The sequence below is a fragment of the Triticum dicoccoides genome, chromosome 1B, assembly GCF_002162155.2.
Source record: "Triticum dicoccoides isolate Atlit2015 ecotype Zavitan chromosome 1B, WEW_v2.0, whole genome shotgun sequence".
In the NCBI taxonomy this organism is placed as follows: Eukaryota; Viridiplantae; Streptophyta; class Magnoliopsida; order Poales; family Poaceae; genus Triticum; species Triticum dicoccoides.
The window spans coordinates 117,095,621-117,098,076 of NC_041381.1; the positions used below are offsets into that span (position 1 = coordinate 117,095,621).

A 2,456-nucleotide genomic window follows, 5' to 3' on the forward strand; every position below is an offset into this window, starting at 1 on the left:
CTAACGTTCGGAATATTATCATTCTGGAATAATTATGTTTAGGATTATAGTAAGATTCGTTACCTTTATACTACTCCGTAGCATATATATCGGCGCACAAGGTAGGCTACGATTCTGGCGTGGTCATCACCCTTCCTACGAGGGGAAAGTAGCGATCTCCTGTCTATCTATCTATAAATAAAACAAGGAAAACAAAGTCGTCTGTCAAGAGGGATATAGATTTCGAAAGACGTACCCTAACCACTGTTGGCTGCTTCATGGCCTACCCGCAATCCTCCTACGGCTCATCCGAGGAAGACGCCTCCTCCGACGGTTCTGACCACCAAGTTGTGGAGAAGCAGCCTCTAAGAGAAGAATCGGAGGAGGAGACGGGGGGCAATGAAGAATCGGAGGAGGAGGAGGAGGAGGAGGAGGGGGCGGGGGACAATGTGGTGCCGGACGACAATAACATCCACCAGCCGCCACTGCAAGGCGACACGGTCCCAGATTCCGAGTCGCCGCCCAGGTCCGAACCCAAGAGGAAGGCCGTGGATGCAGAACCTGTCGAGCCCAAGAGGATGAGGTCGGCCGAGGCGCCGCAACCTAGGATGCAACCTGAGGCCGCTGAAGTTTCTCTGATTCAACCTGAGGTCGCTGAACATGCTCTGACTAAGAGCGATGCGGAGAAGCTATTCCAAGTCAAGATCGATTTTTATTGGCACCTTGGGCAAGAGGTGTTGGCCCTAGAGGAGAAACATCCTGGGTTGTTCAAGTCTCCGTTCCTGAAGCTTCCTGACGAGAAGGCCAGGACACTCAATGCCAAACTTCAGAAGCAACACATTGCAAAATTAAAGGCTTTGTTGCGGCTGGCTGATATCAGAAAGGAGGTGACGAACTCCCTCATCAATTGTCTCGACTGAAGTCATGATATATAGGTCAGTTGATCAAAGTTTTGTTACTCTAGCTCCCTCTACTTAATATTCTATACATGGCCGGTCTCATAGTTGATTGTCAGGAATTAGTTTCGATTTTAGCTCGCAATCGGGAACAAGACCATGCATCTTGGGTAAAATTATGTAGTAACAAACTTGATTATATAGTTAGCATATATACATAATGCTCATGTAGAATTAAGATCTACCTGGTTACTTATTTCAGTGGAAATATGAACTTCCTCAGGATATATGAGCTCATATCTTGTTGTGTAAAATATAAATCCAGTTGACATGGCTTATTACATTGCTTAAAAATTGTTGCATCCATTTGTGGCAAAAGAGATATACTGCAAGCATATATAATATATACACCAGTGCCGATAAAATATTAAATTGGTGAAGGTCACTATTTTTGGGTGCCAGCCAGCGGCACCATGCAAAGGGAGAAAAAGCTAATGCCCCGTCAACTGAAACTGTGTAACCAACTTTTTGTTGCAATCGTCGAAGGCTATAATGTTCCATGCTATATAAACTCCATTACATGCCCCTGTTTTAGCGAGTGGAATTATTATTTAAGCAAGTCTGATGACTTCATTATCATAGTATATGTTTCCATTCTGTGATGGAAACTTTTTAGTTTTGATATTATATTAATTTGTTAAAAACTGAGCAGTCCAAACATCAATTCGACTTTAATACAATATCATGATCTTGTTGATGCAGTCTTAGATTTGTTTTTCCCTATGTGTGTGTGTGTGTAATGCATCTTATATCCTGGCTCGCTCATGTTCATAATTAATTACTCGCAATAGATTTTGTGCAATCAAGCTTTTGATAACAATCTATTAATGCAGTTATCAGTTTTCTTCACTTGCCCATTTGTTGCAGAACTGGAGCGAACCTGAAATGCGTTCAGTTTACAGGTGTTAAAAGACAGCAACACCAGGAAGACACCGGAAGTGGGGCCTATTATATTAAGCCACAATTCACTAGTTGGTTATTTTGGTTTCTATTCTGCTCGATATTTATATATACTCTATCTATGTTACTACTGGTGTTATCAAATTTTGGTCCGGGTGGGACATGTCTGAACGATTGATTCAAGTATTAATGATATTGGGTCTCTCTGAACTTGGCCTCTTAACTCACATGTTTTGCTGAACTTCATGCATAGAGATCAAGGCTATTTATTGTGCTCATTATTTATTCTACTGCTGTAGATATGAGAGACCATGACGCCTACTGTTTATTTTTTGTGATTGGTTTGTGGTTTCATCGGTAATTTGATTCATTGTGGATTACAGGCTTACAACCCACGTTCACAATGTTCCTGGAGAACTGCCATTAATTGGATATCACATAGATAGAGGTGCATCTCTCAGAACTAGTGCAAAGCTATGTTCACATGCAGCAAAATAATTCTTTCAGCGTTCGAAGCAAAATCTAGAGAGAGCGATTCAAGGGTTAGTTATGTCGAACTAATGCTTACAGAATAAAATCCAGATTTTTCAGATAAAAAAGATGTGAATATTATCTTAGTTA

The 2,456-nt window shown here is 41.3% G+C and overlaps 1 protein-coding gene across 1 annotated transcript; it reads left to right on the forward strand.

Annotated features, from left to right (window-relative positions):
- The first annotated feature begins 225 nt into the window (after positions 1-225).
- Positions 226-1,985, forward strand: LOC119302427 (AP-3 complex subunit beta-2-like). The gene is made up of 2 exons (XM_037579471.1): positions 226-914; positions 1,803-1,985. The coding sequence occupies exon 1, from the start codon at positions 258-260 to the stop codon at positions 897-899; it is 642 nt and encodes a 213-aa protein (XP_037435368.1). The 5' UTR covers positions 226-257; the 3' UTR covers positions 900-914; positions 1,803-1,985.
- The last annotated feature ends 471 nt before the right edge of the window (positions 1,986-2,456 follow it).